Source organism: Haliotis rubra, unplaced genomic scaffold (genome assembly GCF_003918875.1).
Source record: "Haliotis rubra isolate DU_JTF1 unplaced genomic scaffold, ASM391887v1 Scf152, whole genome shotgun sequence".
NCBI lineage: Eukaryota > Metazoa > Mollusca > Gastropoda > Lepetellida > Haliotidae > Haliotis > Haliotis rubra.
This window is the reverse complement of record NW_025765470.1, coordinates 611,314-632,980: the sequence shown is the minus strand read 5'-3', so window position 1 is coordinate 632,980 and position 21,667 is coordinate 611,314. Positions and strand designations below refer to the sequence as shown.

Below are 21,667 nucleotides of genomic sequence, written 5' to 3'. Positions count from 1 at the left end.
AGAAACACAATAAGATGAAGACCTTGGTAATGCGTATGCATGGTAATGCTAACACCCGTGCGTGTGTGGAGTGCATAAGTGAGTGAGCGGGTTTCACACCAACTTGGACAATATTCCAGTTTTATCACGACATGCCATCTGCATGTGGAATTATGTATAATAGGCATGATATTATGGTACTTGCTACAATAATAGATATACAATTGACATTATTAATAACAGGTGATTAAGTGGTAATAAGATATAAATTATGATAGGATTTAATAATATATTGAAGATATGAAGTGATTTATAATGTTGTGACCAGCAACACAGTGTTAATAAAACTATTGAACGAAGATCATCGTCTTATGGTTGCTGGAGGAACTACGGTAAAGCTCCAAGGGCCCTCGGGTACTGACACTGTACCTCTCGCACATCCCTTATCATCAGGACCGAAGTACGGGGGTATACCGTAGTTCAGGTAAAGGCACGCCATCCCAGGTGTGGGATACAAATGCTGGTGCTTCAAGATAATTTCTGAGACGATTCCTAGTGACCAAACATCAAGAGTTTCCAGACAATCTTGTAATCAACAGCATGAGCATCGATCTACGCAATTGGGAACCGATGACATAGATTACAACCTGGTCTTCGTCGTGCAAAAGACGAACATTTAAGCAATGAAGTCACTGTAATTGACTATACAGATAGAGTCCCTCACCTTCTAGGAGAGTATGTCTGATATGATTTGGTGATATGATATTTACATGTGAAAATTGGTGATAAGATGAATAAGGTGCAACTATAATATAAGTCAATATATGATAAAATATATTTATGTATGTTTTTTGAATAATGAAATATATATGATTTGTATATATGTGTGTGTGGCGATAAGTTGCAGATGTTTGTGCAACTAACTATAATATAAGTAAAAATATATGATAAAATATATTTCTATATATTTGTGAATGTTATATATGTGTGAGATATATATGCAAATAAGTACAGTAAAATAATAAATAGTACAAATGTACAATGAGATATATTTATGTTGTCTTTGTTCTTATTTTGTGGTAACACCCCCTGTTAAGTTTGAAATGGATTGGTCCACATGCCTACTTCGTCTAACGAGCAAAGTCACTCAACCCTGACTATGCCTGGGTCGTCTAATTGCTACTGTTTACCTGTTTTAAAAATTAGACGAAACAGGTTGATACCATGACATATGTCAACCAAGTCAGCGAGCCTGACCACCCGATCCCGTTAGTCGCCTCTTACGACAAGCATGGGTTACTGAAGGCCAATTCTAACCCGGACCTTCACGGGTCACAAACAAAATAGTCGGTCAATACAATACTCGTGAATTTATCAAGGGTATAAAAGTGTTCTTCAGCAACCCATGCTTGTAGTCACTCACTTACTTGGTAGACACATATCGTCGTATTACGTAGGTCGATGCTCATGATGTCAATCACTGGATAGTCTGGCGTCTATCCAAATCACTCTCTGAGTGAGTGGGTGAGTTTAAGTTTTTTACGCAGCTTTTAGCAATATTCCAGCAATATCAGGCGGGGGACACCGGAATTGGGCTTCACACATTGTACCCCATGTGGGGAATCGAACCCGGACCTTCGGCGTTACGAGCGACGCTTTAACCACTAGACTACCCCACCGCCCCAAATCACTCTCTGAAACATTGGGTAATATGTTCGGAGGTATGCCGGCTGTAATCCAAAAGCCGGCTTAAATAAAACAGGTCATATAGAAAATTTTGTCTGTCATGTGTGGTTCGGCAAGTTTTAACATTAATTCCTTTAAATGTCGTAGTGACAACCCGTTGATATTTATGACGTCAGTTTTCCAAATACAGCAAAAACATTATAGCATTATTATTATTTATGGCGACCCACACTCAGATGAAACTGTCAGTGAAACCTAGCTGTCATAATACGTCTATTGTATGATAGTATTAATAGATTGGGCTTCCTGTTGTATTAATGGAACAGGAGTGAGTGAGTATAGTTTTACGCCGCTTATAGCAATATTCCAGCAATATCACGGCGGGGGCTTCACAAAATTTACCCATGTGGGGAATCGAACCCGGGTCTTCGGCGTGACGAGCAAACGCTTTAACCATCTGGCTACCCATCGCCCCAATACAAAAGGAACCGATAAACTCGGGAGGTTTTGTCAAAACCTTTGATTTATGTATGTTACATTTGGGACTCAGAAAACTACACATTCTAGCACTTCTATTAGGTTGGGGACTACACGTCCTCAGTAAACTACACATTCTAGCACTTCTATGACATTGGGGACTACACGTCCTCAGTAAACTACACATTCTAGCACTTCTATGACATTGGGGACTACACGTCCTCAGTAAACTACACATTCTAGCACTTCTATGACATTGGGGACTACACGTCCTCAGTAAACTACACATTCTAGCACTTCTATGACATTGGGGACTACACGTCCTCAGTAAACTACACATTCTAGCACTTCTATGACATTGGGGACTACACGTCCTCAGTAAACTACACATTCTAGCACTTCTATGACATTGGGGACTACACGTCCTCAGTAAACCTCAGTAAACTACACATTCTAGCACTTCTATGACATTGGGGACTACACGTCCTCAGTAAACTACACATTCTAGCACTTCTATTAGGTTGAGGACTACACGTCCTCAGTAAACTACACATTCTAGCACTTCTATGACATTGGGGACTACACGTCCTCAGTAAACTACACATTCTAGCACTTCTATGACATTGGGGACTACACGTCCTCAGTAAACTACACATTCTAGCACTTCTATGACATTGGGGACTACACGTCCTCAGTAAACTACACATTCTAGCACTTCTATGACATTGGGGACTACACGTCCTCAGTAAACTACACATTCTAGCACTTCTATGACATTGGGGACTACACGTCCTCAGTAAACTACACATTCTAGCACTTCTATGACATTGGGGACTACACGTCCTCAGTAAACTACACATTCTAGCACTTCTATGACATTGGGGACTACACGTCCTCAGTAAACTACACATTCTAGCACTTCTATTTCTAGCACTAAACTCTTCTAGGTTGGGGACTACACGTCCTCAGTAAACTACACATTCTAGCACTTCTATTAGGTTGGGGACTACACGTCCTCAGTAAACTACACATTCTAGCACTTCTATGACATTGGGGACTACACGTCCTCAGTAAACTACACATTCTAGCACTTCTATGACATTGGGGACTACACGTCCTCAGTAAACTACACATTCTAGCACTTCTATGACATTGGGGACTACACGTCCTCAGTAAACTACACATTCTAGCACTTCTATGACATTGGGGACTACACGTCCTCAGTAAACTACACATTCTAGCACTTCTATGACATTGGGGACTACACGTCCTCAGTAAACTACACATTCTAGCACTTCTATTACATTGGGGACTACACGTCCTCAGTAAACTACACATTCTAGCACTTCTATTACATTGGGGACTACACGTCCTCAGTAAACTACACATTCTAGCACTTCTATGACATTGGGGACTACACGTCCTCAGTAAACTACACATTCTAGCACTTCTATGACATTGGGGACTACACGTCCTCAGTAAACTACACATTCTAGCACTTCTATGACATTGGGGACTACACGTCCTCAGTAAACTACACATTCTAGCACTTCTATGACATTGGGGACTACACGTCCTCAGTAAACTACACATTCTAGCACTTCTATGACATTGGGGACTACACGTCCTCCTCAGTAAACTACTACACACACATTCTAGCACTTCTATGACATTGGGGACTACACGTCCTCAGTAAACTACACATTCTAGCACTTCTATGACATTGGGGACTACACGTCCTCAGTAAACTACACATTCTAGCACTTCTATGACATTGGGGACTACACGTCCTCAGTAAACTACACATTCTAGCACTTCTATTACATTGGGGACTACACGTCCTCAGTAAACTACACATTCTAGCACTTCTATGACATTGGGGACTACATTACATTCTATTGCGGTTGGGGACTCCGTCCTCAGTAAACTACACATTCTAGCACTTCTATGACATTGGGGACTACACGTCCTCAGTAAACTACATTTCTAGCACTTCTATTACATTGGGGACTACACGTCCTCAGTAAACTACACATTCTAGCACTTCTATGACATTGGGGACTACACGTCCTCAGTAAACTACACATTCTAGCACTTCTATGCACTTCTATTTTGGGGACTACACGTCCTCAGTAAACTACACATTCTAGCACTTCTATGACATTGGGGACTACACGTCCTCAGTAAACTACACATTCTAGCACTTCTATGACATTGGGGACTACACCTCAGTAAACTCAGTAAACTACACATTCTAGCACTTCTATGACATTGGGGACTACAAGTCCTCAGTAAACTACACATTCTAGCACTTCTATGACATTGGGGACTACACGTCCTCAGTAAACTACACATTCTAGCACTTCCTCATGACATTGGGGACTACACGTCCTCAGTAAACTACACATTCTAGCACTTCTATGACATTGGGGACTACACGTCCTCAGTAAACTACACATTCTAGCACTTCTATGACATTGGGGACTACACGTCCTCAGTAAACTACACATTCTAGCACTTCTATGACATTGGGGACTACACGTCCTCAGTAAACTACACATTCTAGCACTTCTATGACATTGGGGACTACACGTCCTCAGTAAACTACACATTCTAGCACTTCTATGACATTGGGGACTACAAGTCCTCAGTAAACTACACATTCTAGCACTTCTATGACATTGGGGACTACACGTCCTCAGTAAACTACACATTCTAGCACTTCTATGACATTGGGGACTACACGTCCTCAGTAAACTACACATTCTAGCACTTCTATTAGGTTGAGGTCCGTCCGGTATTCGAACCAACACTCTCATCAGGTACCTTTTGATTATCAAGACATGTTTTGCACCCTCACTGAGAATTGCATCTCACCCGAAATCAAAGAAGCAGTTTCAAATCGTGTTCTTCCTTACATTTTAAATAAAGTGACAGATACATATATACTATGAAAGAAAGCATCTCACCTATCACAAGCATATGAGCGGGTGACTTAGAGAAGCGGTCGTATAATCCTAACTTGGCTTTTTCGAACCTCTTACCACATTTGGAACCACATAACTTTCAATCCTGTATGGCAGTAACATTGGAATCAAACAAGGGGGTTAATGAAATAATAACCAGATCTGTATTCCACACCCTTCCGGGTGACTTGTCACTTCACTTCAAACGGACGATCCACCATATCAGAGACCATATACCTTATCAACAGGGTAGAAAGAAATTGGAGTTAGTCCCCTAGTATGTTTTCTGTTCAGCAAAATCTCCCGTTATAATTTCTTTCAAACGAGATGACAATTCAAGTATTGCCTTCCCTTGCAAATGAATACATTTGACATTTTTTTCTGCATCTTCATTACCATCTACAATTCCACGATTTAATATACTCCTGTTTGAAGCCACATAGGGGCTTACCTGGGCAGATGTGTTACATGAATCATAGACATGTGTTTCAAACATCCAATATTTTTTCTATAGCCTGTGTTAATGACATGTGTTTTCAATTTATTTTTTTTAATATCTTATATTGTATTTTCAACTCACTTTAAAACATTCTAAAATTACACCTTGTATTGTACCTTGTATACGTTTACAGTATCATATACAAGTCCTGTATTACTTATTGAAAAATTATTTGAAAAATGTATAACCAGAAAGGCAAAACATTTGGACAATAGAACACATAATGTCTGACAATATGTACATGACCACGTTTCACAAACATCACTTTTTTTCAAATATTCATTACATGGAATAATTGAATGTAATATTATATAAACTGTAATTGTTTGTATTTATTTTCCATTGGTATATCTTTTATCAATTTCCATTCATCCTGCACATTATTCTCTTTGGTAGATTTTGCGCTAATTTCAGTCAGAATATTATACCATCTAGCCGGAATTTCTCTAATTTTTATGCCATTTATTGCTGGGCATAATTCCATCTCATTGCGAATGCCCATGAGTTATAGTACATATTTTGACATATATATATCTTCCTTTCACTTTGATGTATATAATCCTATAATCTTGGTTGAGTTGTTAAATTATAACTTGACATATATATATCTTCCTTTCACTTTGATGTATATAATCCTATAATCTTGGTTGAGTTGTTAAATTATAACTTGACATATATATATCTTCCTTTCACTTTGATGTATATAATCCTATAATCTTGGTTGAGTTGTTAAATTATAACTTGACATATATATATCTTCCTTTCACTTTGATGTATATAATCCTATAATCTTGGTTGAGTTGTTAAATTATAACTTGACATATATATATCTTCCTTTCACTTTGATGTATATAATCCTATAATCTTGGTTGAGTTGTTAAATTATAACTTGACATATATATATCTTCCTTTCACTTTGATGTATATAATCCTATAATCTTGGTTGAGTTGTTAAATTATAACTTGACATATATATATCTTCCTTTCACTTTGATGTATATAATCCTATAATCTTGGTTGAGTTGTTAAATTATAACTTGACATATATATATCTTCCTTTCACTTTGATGTATATAATCCTATAATCTTGGTTGAGTTGTTAAATTATAACTTGACATATATATATCTTCCTTTCACTTTGATGTATATAATCCTATAATCTTGGTTGAGTTGTTAAATTATAACTTGACATATATATATCTTCCTTTCACTTTGATGTATATAATCCTATAATCTTGGTTGAGTTGTTAAATTATAACTTGACATATATATATCTTCCTTTCACTTTGATGTATATAATCCTATAATCTTGGTTGAGTTGTTAAATTATAACTTGACATATATATATCTTCCTTTCACTTTGATGTATATAATCCTATAATCTTGGTTGAGTTGTTAAATTATAACTTGACATATATATATCTTCCTTTCACTTTGATGTATATAATCCTATAATCTTGGTTGAGTTGTTAAATTATAACTTGACATATATATATATCTTCCTTTCACTTTGATGTATATAATCCTATAATCTTGGTTGAGTTGTTAAATTATAACTTGACATATATATATCTTCCTTTCACTTTGATGTATATAATCCTATAATCTTGGTTGAGTTGTTAAATTATAACTTGACATATATATATCTTCCTTTCACTTTGATGTATATAATCTATAATCTTGGTTGAGTTGTTAAATTATAACTTGACATATATATATCTTCCTTTCACTTTGATGTATATAATCCTATAATCTTGGTTGAGTTGTTAAATTATAACTTGACATATATATATCTTCCTTTCACTTTGATGTATATAATCCTATAATCTTGGTTGAGTTGTTAAATTATAACTTGACATATATATATCTTCCTTTCACTTTGATGTATATAATCTATAATCTTGGTTGAGTTGTTAAATTATAACTTGACATATATATATCTTCCTTTCACTTTGATGTATATAATCCTATAATCTTGGTTGAGTTGTTAAATTATAACGCCTTTCAGTTGTTTCCCTTTGATAAAAAAAATACCTTTGGTATTAATTAATTGTCTAATATAAATAATACCAGCTTCATAACCGTGTTTATCAAACATAATTTTTCTATTAACCAAAATATTTCTCTTATTCCATATACTTTCATGAAAAGGGTCCATGTTCTCATTCCTGGATTCCTGGTATATGCATTCCATGCACTGGGAATATCACAGTAAACATGTACATGTATTTTTAGCCTCATGGTATGTGTTGTAAAGGTATTGCATGGCAATTTGCATATAATAACCTCCCAGTCTGTATCGATGAACAAAAAGTACATAATGTAAATGAAGTTTTCAACGGGTGTAGCGCCAGAGTCTTGCGCCATTGCTATTACACATTTGTTACAATCTTAATCCAATGGTTACGTTTAATTCGCTCCGTTAACGGAAACTTATTTGTACGGTCAATTTACAAGAAATTACTAACTAGAATAAGGATAGTTTTCCTGGTAAAAAACTGGCTGCCGCGACATAATACAGCTGGAATATTATCCACTCTTTTACTTAGTTTAAAGAGCAGCAATGCCGGGGTACTCAAAATACATCATAAATCCTTCATATGGTCATTCTAAGACAACTATATTCGGGCCATTGGCGGATCCAGAGTGGAGGTGCACGGTTGACCACTGAAACTCTCGTCAAAACGGGTCAACATGAACTGTGCACCCACCTTTATCAACAAGTTGCATCCGCCCTCAATGGCGCATTTTCTGATAGACCGTAGTGAGAATGCAACTGTGGTGTAAGGGAGGTAACTCCAATCTTGTGAGCGACATTCATCTCGAACATATGTAAGTTTTACGCCGCGCTCAGCCATATTCCAGCTATATGGCAGCGGTCTGTAAATAATCGAGTCTGGACCAGACAATCCAGTAATCAACAGCATGAGCATCGATCTACGCAACTAGGCTACCATGACATATGTCAACCAAGTCAGCGAGTGGGGACCACCCGATCCCGTTAGTCGCCTCTAATTGGTTCATTACATTTATCACTGGATTGTCTGGTCCACATTCGATTATTTACGGACCGCCGCCATATAGCTGGAATATTGCGGAGTCGGGGTGAAACAATATCTGATACGACCGCCATAGAACAATCCAGGCCTTCGGCTACAATGACAGGTAATCACCCAGAATGCAGCAAGACTGAATTTCACAGAGTTGGGTGAGTTTAGTTTTACGCCGCTGTTAGCAATATTCCAGCAATAGCAACACGGGGACACCAGAAAAGGGCTTCAAACACTGTACCCATATTGGGAATCGAACCCGGGTCTTCGGAGTGACGAGCGAACACTTTAATAAATAACCGCTAGACCACCCCACTGCTCTGAATTTCACACAGAACCCACGTGGGAACGAAGACTAGGATCTTTGATCAGTCAGTCAGCACTTTATCCACTATGCCATCACATTCAAGAACATTTTAATATCAATAGAAAACAATCAATATCTGGTCCAAAACATTTATTCTGAACGTATGAACGTATACCAACATCTCCTAACACATGAACTCTAGTGATATTAACTTGTACAATATTCAAAATGAAGTAAACCTATTTCAGTGTGGATTTCCTAGCTCAAGGTTAACATAATAATGTCAATTGGGTATGAATTGTAAAAACTGAAACTAGCAATGAACAATGTCTTTGTAAATAACAACCATACTTGTAAAACTGGTAATAACAATATTAGTGACAATAAATCACATGCAGCATGTAAACAAACTTTCATTTTCATTGTTTTTAACCCCACTAACTGAAATGAACTGCCTGGGGCAATAAGCAAGTATGTTTAGTACGTGCCTTATGCAGATAGCGGACAAGATATTTTTTAAAGCAAAAATGATATATCATAGCAGCCACTAAAGTGCGAATATCATGGCTAACCAAACTAAAAGTAGCTTACTAAATTATTGTCAAAATATGGCCCCAAATAGCCTCCATAATGATCAAAGGATGTTCACTGGATCTCCAGGGCTGGTTTCTTGGCCGCTGGTCCTTCAATTGCGTTGTCGGCAGTAACAGGGGCTTTGACCGTCAGGACGCCATCTTTAGATAATGTCGAGGCCAGCGCGTCGGTCACCGTGCCCTCCGGCAGGGTGTAATGGCGGGAAAATTGATGAAATACTCGGGAAGTGTCACTCTTTTCCTCGTGTTTGGCTTCGATTGAGAGTTCATTTCCGTCAGTTTTCAGTACAATTTCTTCTGGTTTAAATGTACTGACGTCCAGCTTCAGAAGAAATTCTCGACTGCCGTCCTCGTTAGTTGTAACAGTCCTCCTAAATGCCTCCACTCTTTGTGTGTGCGAGTTATTGCCTTCCATCAACTGGTCGGGCGGTGTAATCCGAAGCATTGCTGATCGCATGTCTTGATGCATCTTAGCAACTTCTCGGTGTGTTTCCTCGAAGATCTCATCGAAGTAGTGGAAGTCGAGTAGAGCTGGAGTGAGAATCCGTTCGAGAGACATGCTGCGGCTTGCAGGTGGGTGTCTTGTTGACTGACGCTCCCAATGCGGAAGTATATGTCACCCAAGGCCAAGTTCGAGAACAATCGAAGCTGTTTTCACAATACTTGACACAAAAGTCAAATGCAGGTGTGAATAACCCGTTCTACACGACTTTCAAGTGCCTTTGATATCTGCTTCCAACACTGAAACGTATAAACTCTGAGCGTTTTCTTATGAAAACCTGCGTTAACGAATCGAGTCTCGCTATGTTGATGTTTTCCAGCATGCTCGAAACCCGGTCACTCGAAAACGAGGCCCGGCGCGAAACTGAAAATTAATTTTGATTAGACTACATTTCTATGGGTACCGGCCAAAAGCCCCTCAGGACAAAGGCCCCTCTGGACAAAATCCCCTCGCTAATTTTGAGCGCCCCTGTCAAAAGCCCCTCGATTCATGTATTTCATTAAAGAATGAACATTTCTCACTACTCTTATACAGCTTATGCAGTATGTTCAGTCGGAAAATATATTTTATATTCTATAAAGTATGATGAACTTTTTTTATTGCTCTTATATATTTTATAAAAAAAATGAGTACTTTATCGTATCAATGCAAGGGAAATGGAGAAAATGGTATTTTGCAAAACAAACATTTCTCACAGCCAAACTAAGGCCATCCACATTTTTTTTATGCTTCTCATCTCCAAACTGGTGCTGATGAGGGGCGGGCGGGCGAAAAAGCAAAAAAAGCAGTTTGCCATCTTCTTTTCAAGTTGGTGACAGAAAATGACCCTACTACAGTACCTAGACCATAAAAAGAGTCTTTTCTTATTGTGAGAATCATTTTTTCTCAGTTTTAGACAGTTCATATAACATTAGATATAAGGAAAGTATATGAAATCCTGAGAGAATGCATGTATTGACTCTTAATTAAATGAGTTATGCTACAAACTTTTAACAGAGCCTCTCTAATGACACATTGGATCAGAATACAGCAACAAAGTCAGTTCTTCAAAAACTGATACTGTGTTTATTTTTGGAGAGATTTATCACTGTTTGAGGGTTTTTTGGCCACGGGTCAAAGGCTGTTGTCCACTGGTAGCACACTGGTTGCAGGTCCACAGTTTGTTTAATTTCCAAGCGCAATACGAATTGAAATGATAGACGATAACGGGGACAACGCCATGAAACATCGGTATATTGTCACGGCATTTCCTACGACAGAACACGAGACAGTGCAAGTCTCGGGTGTCATAGCATCTATGATATAATGTAAACTCACTTTATATATCAGCCCTTATGTTATTTCCGACGGCAATTCTTCAACTATTGCCGCATTCAAATTTAACAAATAGTTCTCATACTACCACCGACCTCAATGAAAAAGAATTGGAGATACCCCTGGAAGGCATTTATCGCAAATTAGTAATTATTACCCACCCCTGACAATTGAAGAAATTCCGTGTAGAATGTAACCTTTAATTATAAATGTGAATAGTACGTTTTGATCAGCAGTTCCTCACACATTTCATTTTGTTTTTAAATTCTGACACTATATTTCAGATGCATACTTAATGTACCATACACCTATTATCCAATTAATCGGTTGCAGCATAAATACCAGTCATCATAGTTTGAAATAAAAGATTTAGCCTTTATAAAATGTGCCCATCAGCCAGTGCTGTGAGTCATTATATATGTTAATTTATAAATCCATTTCTTACAAACGTTTTACACCATTTAACCTATAAACAAAAGTGTCATTTACAGAGATTCGGCTCAACAAACAACAGATCATTCTGACCACCCAAGAGGATGTGTATGATAGAATTACATGACATATGACTGTTTCTTCTTGTTTTGGTAACATTGTTGATAAAATATTTCATATGACAGACCATATGCTATCTAGCTATAGCTTTATATTCATATTTTCATTTAACAGTTCTGAAGAAAACTTTAGTGTTGTCTGTTTGTTAGGAATTGACATTGAAAATGTGTTTAAAATCAAATATGTTTTTGATGACATGAATTTGAATTTAACCCCACAATCATTCCATGTAGATATGTGTATGCAATTATTTATATTTTTACAGATTTAACAGATAATACTTATGTACAATGACTGAATAGTGTCATCCATGTGAAATGTAATATTAAAGTACACACGCACCATCATACCAAAATATCAGATTTAATTCACGACGAAATTCACACGTTGCATAACAATGCTTTCACATTTCGCGCACCGCATCATCTCCTACTAATTACATGAATGCATCCTAATCGGCTTAATACTATATAGATTTGAGTACATATGCAATGCAAATACACTGCAGGCTCAACAGTGTGACATCTAGTGCCAGACCTACACTACCGATTGCAAAACGTCAACAAAACGACAAAACATGACCTGAAAACGATCGGCTGATTCCACCGCCTCGCTTCGAAGTTCGAATGGCCATTTCGCGATTTATTAATGCAATATAAGCAGTCATGGCTATCTCCGGTGTATCATGGAATCACGGAACAAATATTTCAGGACATAACACTTGATATATCATCGTCAAGGGAAAAGATATGCTGCGCCAGCGTGAACGTTAACGGTAATGCTGAAGGCTATACTGGTTAACTGTCTCTAAATGTTTAGTAACACGTACAGTCCCATTGCGCAAAAGACATGCGCTGTCAGTTTAAGGTTGGCCGTATATTATTTTGGACTCTGACCGTCCGTCCGTTTGTCCTTCCGACCGTGCTTTTGACCTAGATTTTAGTTCTATAGACAGAAACATACCTGGGGTACTTATCTGTAGTACCTGTGCGGATAACGGCCGCCTCAGGCTTACTAGGTATTCCGTATTTTACATCCGTTGTTCAGCTGATTCATTATTAGATCTATATCATAAAATCAATACTTCAAATCACAAGTTATATACTTAGTTCCAAAAGAAATGCGACATGTCCATTTGAAATATGAACTGTTATCCCACATACATGCTTCCAGACACTATATGCTTTACACAGAACGCACCAAAGAAAGATAAAAGACAACAGCAGCGACAGTGGATTTAAGATATGATGTAATTTTTATTGTGTCCAACCCGAAGAGTCTGCATTAGACACATTTAGACGCCCAAGCTGATATTCGATGTTATCAGTACCTGGTATGACCACCATTATTGTTTATCACATGAGTACACTGTCTTCCCATGGACATGAACAAACGTCGAATGAAAGCACGGGAAATGTTCTTGTACACAACAACGTTCTGCCACTGTGCATATCTCCAATGCTGATGTTGGCGAGCCCATGCAAAGCGCAGACGACGGAGCCGTGGCGTCAAAATCAGTCCAACATAGGGTCTCCTATAGTGTAGCCGGTGTGCTCTCAAACGTCGACGCACAGTGTTTCCTGAAATTGGTCTGTTGTGCACCCCAATTGTCTGACGGGGTGTAACAGTAGCTGGAAGAAAACGATTGTGAAGATGTGACGTTACGATGTAACAGTCTTGCCTGTGTGACAATCACCCCAAGAGCACGTATACGTGCTTCATTGCTCAGACGTGGCATATTGTTCTCTGAACCATTCAGAAAAAGAACACAACAGAAACTGCCGTCGCATCTTTTAAAGGGTTCTTACTCTCGTTTTTCTTGAAGAAAGTGTCGTCTCATTAAATTCATGTGCACAACGCGTCAGGGCATGCGTTATGTGATGCATTTCTGTTGTTTCTTCCCATACAAATGTTCAATAATTAGATTCAGTTGTTACGGCTAATCTGACCTTAAAAGTCTTGTTTCTGAAGGTTAATTTCGAAAATTGGTTTCAAAGAACATTTAACATGCACATTCGATATAATTGTAAAGTAGATAAGACAATTATGGACATTTAAAAAACAAACATGAATGTTGCGTTTCTTTTGGAACTAAGTATATATACTGTACACCCTTCAAAAAATTAAACGCAGGCGCTGTTTTCAGCAGTTCATTTCGATATGCATGTATTTTGACAGCAAATGGCATTAAGGCAATTCCTATGTTTGAATCCTGTTAAAGGGAAACTGATCGAGAGGAGTTCCCCGAGACTGGTTGTTGCTTTGTTACTGTGATAAAAAATGTTAAGACTGAACAAAATGTACGTCTTTATATTTTTGTCTTATGACGCCCCTGATTTTATCATATTTCCACTAGATTGCCTACGTTAATCACATTTCACAGTGTTAGTATATGTTTCTCTAAATATCTATCTCATCGAACTTCACGGCGAAAACTTATGAAGTGGAATGATTCTGCTGAATGCTACATCAAATGAAACAAATATACAATTATTAAAATTAAAACCGACTAGGTTATAGCAATAATATCAGGCTATTACTTTGTTCGAGGCAAGTATCCATCAATATGCACATAAAGGAACGATATGACATTCATCTGCAGCTGACAAAGAAACCTGTTCCATGGCATGTGTCATTTAACAGTCTAATATGCAAAACATGTATATAACGTGATAGTGTCTCAACTGGTTGCGTGACCGTTTCAGGTTTTTCACATTGTTGTATGGCTTCATTGATCACCCAAGATAGTACATGTGACAAGTATTTCCATGTCTACCATTCTTTAAAAAAGTAATTTAGTTTGACAACAATGAGCAATCAATCAAAGTATTGGTGGTTAATCCTTTGAAGGAAATACGCGTTGTTTATCCACAGGCACTTTACGACAGAATAATGTGGGTGTATTCACTATACAATGTATCTACATATATAAACAATACCTTTTGACAAATCCGCTGTGCAAGATTAAAGTAAATAATCATCAGTTAATCATTTGACCGATGTTTTTCTTTTTAACTCAGTTGATATATAATTCCTCTTGCTACATTTCCATATGCATATTACCCGTGAAGATCCGGGTTAGAATATTGATCTTCAGTAACCCATGCTTGTCGTAAGAGGCAACTAACGGGATCGGGTGGTCAGGCTCGCTGACTTGGTTGACACATGTCATCGGTTCCCAATTGCGTAGACCGATGCTCATGCTGTTGATCACTGGATTGTCTGGTCCAGACTATTATTTACACACCGCCGCCATATAGCTGGAATATTGCTGAGTGCGGCGTAAAGCTAAACTCACTCACTCACTCTCATGTGCATATTACATAACATGATACATTTGCCACATCAGACCTTACTTGATAATGTTTAGTATTTACTCCAGACACGAGAAATGCTAAATGGGAACCTTTGTCAGGTAATCTGAGTGGTGTTACCACTAATTATACCTGTTATAAATTCATTAACCGACCATGAAGTGAATGTTTACAAATATACAGGTGTAGGTTTATACCACCAAACACGGGTTACAACAAGGGAGTAGTAATCGCCGTATTACATGAAATGTTTATTCCCTAAAAATACTGTTTACTGACTGACTGACTGAGTTTGGTTTTACGCCGCTTTTAGCAATATTCCAGCAACATCACGGCGGGGGACACCAGAAATGGGCTTCACACATTGTACCCATGTGGGGATTCGAACCCGGGTCTTTGGCGCGACGAGCCAACGCTTTAACCACTAGGCTACCCCACCGCCCAAAAATACGGTTATCTCCCATTTGACAGACACCCAATTGGCAGACACTGAACTAGAAGGTTAATTAGGGTAACACCTACGGGTATAATGGAACAGTCCACTGTCCAGTGAGTAGAGCAGGCTGAGCCTGAAACAGGCTTGTTACTGAGAAGTTTGTTTTAGGGTAAATAGAACTTTGTTGTGATTAAATGATAAATGATAAGGTGTCTGCGAACTGGCTGTCTGCGTAATGGGAGGACACCCCTAAATGTGTGCTAGAGCAACTCACATTTGCTGAGCGGATCATGAAAAGATAACAAAAATTGAGTTTGAGGCGATCTTACTCTAGTTGCGATAATGTTTGCCCGGTTTGAAGTCTCCCTGGGTTCCCTATCAGTGTTCAGGTTGCCATGGAAACATTCGTGTCCAATATTCCGGGACAGCTTCTGCTTCCCGAAAGTTGCGAGTAGTGACGAACGAGACGGGTGGTCACGAACACATCCGCTGGCATCGTGTCTCTGTGGCGCAATCGGTTAGCGCGTTCGGCTGTTAACCGAAAGGTTGGTGGTTCGAATCCACCCAGGGACGTTGAGCTTTTCCTTTTTTTAAAATTCATTTCACACGTTCTAAAATATATCATTTGGTTTCACTTATTCAGTCTCCCAAATCGTTGTCCAACGTTTATTTTGAGAGAAATAGATGGAAGATAGTTAGTAAAACGAAAACAATTTGGGACCATTCATTAATTTATGGTGTGTGTATGTGTGTGTATGTTTTATTAATGATGATTTTTTATGGTGATTAAAAATGTGATTTACAATGTGACTGACCAAAGTTAGTGACCCCCTTGCATGTCATGCACAAAATCAGTGAACCCCCTATTTCCCATATTTTTTAAGCATAATTTTGAAAATATTTTTATGTACAAATATTGCTGACGCCCCCTACCACTTCAGAACAAAATGGGTGATCTCCCCTTATAATCACCATCACCCCCATAAATTATGAACGGTCAAATATTAAATAGTTTCAGACAGTATGATGAAAAGCAACATTGTATTCATATCATTTTATTTCAGTGCAAGAGTAATGATTTACAAGTACCAACTAAAACATTCTAAAACTATATACAACACATTTAGATTCATGTGCACTCACTCACTCACTCACTAAAGCTAGCATATTTACAGCTTCATAAGGATGTTTTTGAAAGGCATTTAGAAGTTGGACAAACATAAATACATGACATCTTTTTATGGATATTTGTAAACCGTTTCAGAGCTCATTCTTGCCTCTTCATCATTCACCTGATGAAGGAGCAAGAATTAGCTCTGAAACGTCATACAAAGAATAAAGAAAAGTTGTTATCCATAAAAAAGTGTCATGTATTCAGCTTCATAATGACTGACTGAGCATTGTTTTACACCACTTTTAGCAATATTCCAGCAACATCACAGCGGGGAAACACCACAAATGGGCTTCACACAATGTACCCATGTGGGGATTCGAACCCGGGTCTTCGGCGTGACAAGTCAACGCTTTAACCACTAGGCAATCCCACTGACCGCTTCATAATGACAGGCAGTCCGCATCTGTTCAGTGGTTATGTAACCTAACTAGTCTCTTCAGTCTGTATCCATCCTTCCTTGGATCACATCAATATTCAGACACAACGTAATCAATAAAGGCTCACAAAAAACTATTATTACCTGCTTCCATATATAACTTTGCTATCTTGTACAGCTGAGTTTTACAAGAACAAAGCATTACTTCCTATTTCCCTACATTTGCGAATTTGCACTGTGAGTACCAAGAGATGCATATAAATATAAGACATAAATATGAGTTTGAATAGTAAACAGAGAAGGTTGTTGTTGCAGTGGTTAAAGCGTTGACTCGTCAGGAGATAATCCCCATATACAATATGTGAAGCCCATAAATATCCCCAGCGGTGATGTTTGAGTCAGTCAGTCAGTTGAATAGTAAACAATAAACTCCATTACATTAAAGCAGCACATAATATCTTTACTTTCCCTCAGATTTTCTTCAACCACTATGTTTTGTTTCAAACAAAGATTATCCCACAGCTTCACAGATATGCAGGTACGATTTCGCTATTTACCACCTGCACACGTTATAACTGGCCAGTGCAGGTTACCTGTAGTAACAGGTTGCACCTGGTGCAGGTAACAATAACTCCTCCAACATCTTATAGCTACCATTGTGTGTTTTAATTGGGAAGTAAGTGCCTGGAAGTAATTTGTTTCTCTCCACATGACTTGTTACAAGCATAAACATTTGTGTACTCATAATACAGTTACATAGCAGTGTAATCATATAACTACCCCCTCCCAGTTTGTTTATCTCCATTCCACCATAACCGCCAGCGTTATTATGATTTTTGAGCGGTTCTTGAGTTATGCTAACAAGAGTCATCAGAAGATGACATATCCCCATTTACACCTTTGAAAGAACAAATCATCTGACAGTTACTTAAAGTCCAGCTTGATTTTAGACTAAGTGCAAATCGTTTCCATGGAAATCATACAAAAATAAAAGCCCACCCTGACAAAAAAAAATCTGCAAATAGCAAAAGGCACCACCTTAGGTTATTTTTGACATATCTACCAATTTTGGTTAAAAAATATCGAAACGGTCTTTGAGTTATGGTCCGGAAACAAAATGATTATGACGGACGGACGGGTTGACGGATGAATGAGACGGACGAGACGGACGACTATATCCCACCGCATTATATGCCGGTGGGATAAAAACACACACTAAGTTGGAAAATCAGAGGTATATAACGTGATTATATACCTCTGAATGACTTTGATTAACCAATCACAATCCAGTATTTACTGAAGTCATGGTAGAATTGAGATTTATAAATAAAGTAATGCAAAGCTGAAACAATCATTCATCATTTATCATCATGGGGTCAGCTTCTGTTGAATGTATCTGATACTGAGTATTTATGTAACTTATTAGATTTAGTGATATGATTATATGATGCTGCCAAAATTTTGATGATGCAGCCAAACCTATAAGCCTGGTTGCACTCGGTGCAGGTACTGAATAAAACCAAAATCACACCCTGGATAATATCAGATAAGTGACAAGCCATTTCAGAGCTCCAGATAAGATTTAGCTCATGTGGGTACTGTACCCACTGTATTTTTATGGAGTGGGTATTATGAATGTTGAGTGGGTATTTCATTTTCCGTTACCCACTGCTTTCAAATATGTGCATATTTCAGTCATTTTACTCACCTAAGTATTACGTTATTGAGTAAGTTTACTAAGCAGGTACCTTCTGCCTTATGTCATACCTAATCAAAACCAACTTAAATATAATGGATATGATTTCATGAAAAATCACTCATCCTATACTGACAGTACAACACTTATCCTATACTAACAGTACAACTTGATAGCAATCGATGTCTTTTTCATTACGCAAGCGATCTTTATAAATATATTCCATACGCATTTGTTTTAAACTTTTTGTGTATCTAATATTTTAAATGCGTAATTGGTACACAACTGCATTATTTTTCAATGCGTAATTGGACATTTTCTATGCGTATTTTACCAGGATACGCAGCTTATCTGGGCCTCTGCCATTTGTGGTTGTTATAGGTCTCACTGGGACCTCTGACCTCCCTCAACTACAAAAGCATGGTTGAGGGTCCCCAGCACTCACAAGGCCAAAAGCAAATACCTGGAGTAGCCTGTGATACCATCATACAGGTATTCAGTAAAGTTCATATACACAGTAAGATCATTCATTATGTACAAAATACAACTACAGCATGTACAAAATATACTAATCAAGCTGACATTTCATCTCAATAAAACTTGAGATGTGATACTACATCCTGCATGGGTGAGATACAATCCAGGTTGGTGCAAGCTGATTGCACACACCGGTGTTGAAGGTCCTAATCTGTGACATGGCTGACCGCCAGCGACTGGAGGACATCATTATACATCCAGTGACTGTACTACCGACTTTCCCGTCTACTTCAGTACAAGGGTCCAAGTTACCAACAAGACTGACATCAGTGTTTATAACATGTTGGGATACCAACATCTAAGTGACCTTTCAAACATAATGGTAACCATGGCAACATATATCTCCCAAATGTAGGAAAAAAGGTAACCTGTGCAAACCAAGGAAAGGATGATAACCACCTGTTGCTGTTGTACTCGTAGAGAGGGATGAAGGGGTCTGACAAGCACCTGTCACTGTTGTCCTACTATTTAGAGAAGGGGGCTGGGATGAAGGGATGAAGGGACTTGACAAGCACCTGTCACTGTTGTCCTACTATTAGAGTGGGATGAAGGGGCTGACAAGACCTGACACTGTTGTTGGTTCGGGACTTGACAGCCGAGACAGCCCGAGGCGAATGCCAGCAGAGGGTGATGTCATAGCATTACCCCCAACAGCTGACTTGCATGAACTTGAAAGGGCTGAAAAGAAGCAAACATAATTCCAATGAAAAACGTTTCTGAGTCCGGCTTAGCGAAAATTCAAACAAATAAAACCACATTCCATAAAATATTCTGCAATGTCTGAGACACAATAGCAGAGCTACTGAGGGATATAGACAAGACAAATGTGTCTGATCAGCAACACTCACCTGGTGGTGTCCACGATGTTTTGGGCCCTTTGGTGGAGGCTTTAGGTCTGTTCTGTGGGGAGACAGTTGCACCACCTGGTGAGGAAACTGATTTCCGCACAACTGATGTTGTCTTCCCAGTGGTTGACTGAAGTTGAGTGGCAGGTTTTTGTACTGAAAGAAAAAACATGGATGCATTGGAGAACTTTACATGAGACTGTGGCAAAACTCCAGTTCACATGTAGCAGACATTAAACTTCCGGACCATGTGCTGGGATTCAAACCACAGGTTTTCTGATCCTAAGTCGGATGCCTTGTCCCCATGCAGGAAGAGATTAACCCCATCACCAAGCTGACAAGGTAAGGATGTCATCCTTTTGATGACTGTACTCCCTGCTAGAATTTGAAGGGTACTGAGACTTATTTTGGTCAAATTCACCTTGAGCATGCTCAGCCCCACATCGAGTGCCAGTGATATTAAACTTCAAAGTCCAGTACTAGGCTTTTGAACCACTGACTTGCTGACCCGAAGTCTGATGCCTTGTCCAAAGAGGTTAACCTTGTCAGCAAGCTGACATGTAGACTAACACTTAGTCTCTGAATATATATAATTTTGATAGTAACAAATAAACCCATTTCAATTGAAAAGGAGCCTTTGAGTTGGGAGACCAGAGCCTGAGGGATTCTAGACTTGCCTCATTTAGGGTTTTAGCATTGCAGGGAGGGCTAGGCAGTAGGACAAATAAGTGGTTCAGGGTCTCTGAGACATGGTAAGGATGTCATCTGTGGGATGACCCTGCTTCACATTGTTAATTCACAAGGTGCACTGTCTCAATGACTTTAGGTCATGTTAGCTTGCTGTGAGTCATGGCAAGGCACCCACACTCATTCTCAAATTTAGTGCACAATTAAAAACTGAAACTTTTACAAAAATATTTTTCAAAATTAAGAGTTAACAAGCATTGTCACTAAGGTGACATAATACCCCGCCGCAAATTATCAAATCAAACAGTAATTATCAAATCATAAAGTAATAAAAGTTTAAGATGAAGTTAATGTCAACAAAAACATGACCAGTCAACCTCTCTTGATATCTTGCTCTTTAGTTGTTCAAACACACACATATTTTCAAGACTGACTTTGACATGAATGTCATAGTGTATGAAATATGCAAAAATAGTACTAAAGAAATTGCTTATTGAAAACATTTAAGGGAAGTCTTGAAATTCTATGAAGAAAATCCAGTGAACCGTTCTTGAAATATCTTGCTGACAATTCAGGTTAACATGCTGAAATCTTCAAAGTGTCGTCGTGACCCTGAAAATTATGTGAAGGTCACCAAAATCAGCTTGGCCCTGCGCCTTCCCTGGATGAAGCTTGGT

At 38.4% G+C, this 21,667-nt stretch overlaps 2 protein-coding genes, 1 long non-coding RNA gene and 1 other non-coding gene across 6 annotated transcripts in view; 2 read left to right on the top strand and 2 right to left on the bottom strand.

Annotated features, from left to right (window-relative positions):
- Positions 1–9,099: 9,099 nt before the first annotated feature.
- On the bottom strand, positions 9,100–10,403 carry LOC124270500 (protein lethal(2)essential for life-like). Its single transcript, XM_046705515.1, has one exon. It carries the CDS (start codon positions 10,114–10,116, stop codon positions 9,610–9,612), a length of 507 nt encoding a protein of 168 aa, XP_046561471.1. The 5' UTR covers positions 10,117–10,403; the 3' UTR covers positions 9,100–9,609.
- Positions 10,404–16,174: 5,771 nt separating this feature from the next.
- On the top strand, positions 16,175–16,248 carry Trnan-guu. Its single transcript has one exon. It is a non-coding gene; the product is annotated as a tRNA-Asn (tRNA).
- A 942-nt stretch (positions 16,249–17,190) lies between these two features.
- Positions 17,191–17,784, top strand: LOC124270475. Its single transcript, XR_006896810.1, has 3 exons — positions 17,191–17,292; positions 17,541–17,542; positions 17,674–17,784. It is a non-coding gene; the product is annotated as an uncharacterized LOC124270475 (long non-coding RNA).
- A 1,757-nt stretch (positions 17,785–19,541) lies between these two features.
- LOC124270498 (RAD51-associated protein 1-like) overlaps positions 19,542–21,667 on the bottom strand; it is a 30,873-nt gene continuing 28,747 nt past the window's right edge. For all 3 annotated transcript variants that reach the window (XM_046705513.1, XM_046705514.1, XM_046705512.1), the window contains 2 exons: positions 20,307–20,459; positions 19,542–20,136 (listed from right to left, as the gene is read on the bottom strand). In XM_046705513.1, the coding sequence (XP_046561469.1) occupies positions 19,994–20,136; positions 20,307–20,459 (296 nt within the window). In that variant the 3' untranslated portion in view covers positions 19,542–19,993. The remainder of the gene's footprint in view (positions 20,137–20,306; positions 20,460–21,667) is intronic.